The following is a 537-nucleotide window of genomic DNA, read 5'->3' as shown; positions in this document are numbered from 1 at the left end:
AAAAAAAACAAAAAAAGACAAAACAAAAACTAAAAAGAGAAAAAGGCAAAAGAAAAAGAAAAAAAAAGAGAGAGAGAGAAACAAATAAAGAATAAATATACCTCGATAAGAGATCGGACAAAATGCATGCAGAAAGAAACTGATTGTTATAACATTGATTTTATTATTTATCACGTGGTGCTTCTGATGCAAACTCGAGACTGGGTAAAAAACTGGTTACAATAATGAGTCTACCTGTCCGCAGCTGTCTGTGTAGACGACACAGTGAGCGTTTTGGGGGACCACGTGGGCCCCGACAGTGGCTAAGGCTGCTAAGGCGATCCACATGCAGCAAACGAGGCAGTGTTCGTACGGTATTTTTTTCAAATATCGGTAGTTGTTTCGTTCGGTCGTTCGTTACCAGATCCGATCGAATTCGGTGGAGAAGAAGAAGACACCAAAAAACAAAGGAGGTCACGTCGAACGTGTCCTCGGGAGGTTCACCCAGGTACATGGTAGATTTTTTCGTTTGGTTTTTTTTTTTTTTTTTTTTTTTTT

The 537-nt window shown here is 39.1% G+C and overlaps 1 protein-coding gene across 1 annotated transcript in view; it reads right to left on the bottom strand.

Annotated features, from left to right (window-relative positions):
• LOC122631323 (zinc finger CCCH domain-containing protein 28-like) overlaps positions 1-531 on the bottom strand; it is a 10492-nt gene extending 9961 nt beyond the window's left edge. Inside the window, exon 1 of the mRNA XM_043816911.1 lies at positions 235-531. Within this exon, the coding sequence (XP_043672846.1) occupies positions 235-327 (93 nt within the window). The 5' untranslated portion in view covers positions 328-531. The remainder of the gene's footprint in view (positions 1-234) is intronic.
• Between the last annotated feature and the right edge of the window lie 6 nt (positions 532-537).

Source organism: Vespula pensylvanica, chromosome 1 (assembly GCF_014466175.1).
Source record: "Vespula pensylvanica isolate Volc-1 chromosome 1, ASM1446617v1, whole genome shotgun sequence".
Classification (NCBI taxonomy): domain Eukaryota; kingdom Metazoa; phylum Arthropoda; class Insecta; order Hymenoptera; family Vespidae; genus Vespula; species Vespula pensylvanica.
Note: the sequence above shows the minus strand (reverse complement) of the source record. Positions and strands in the feature narration are given on the sequence as shown.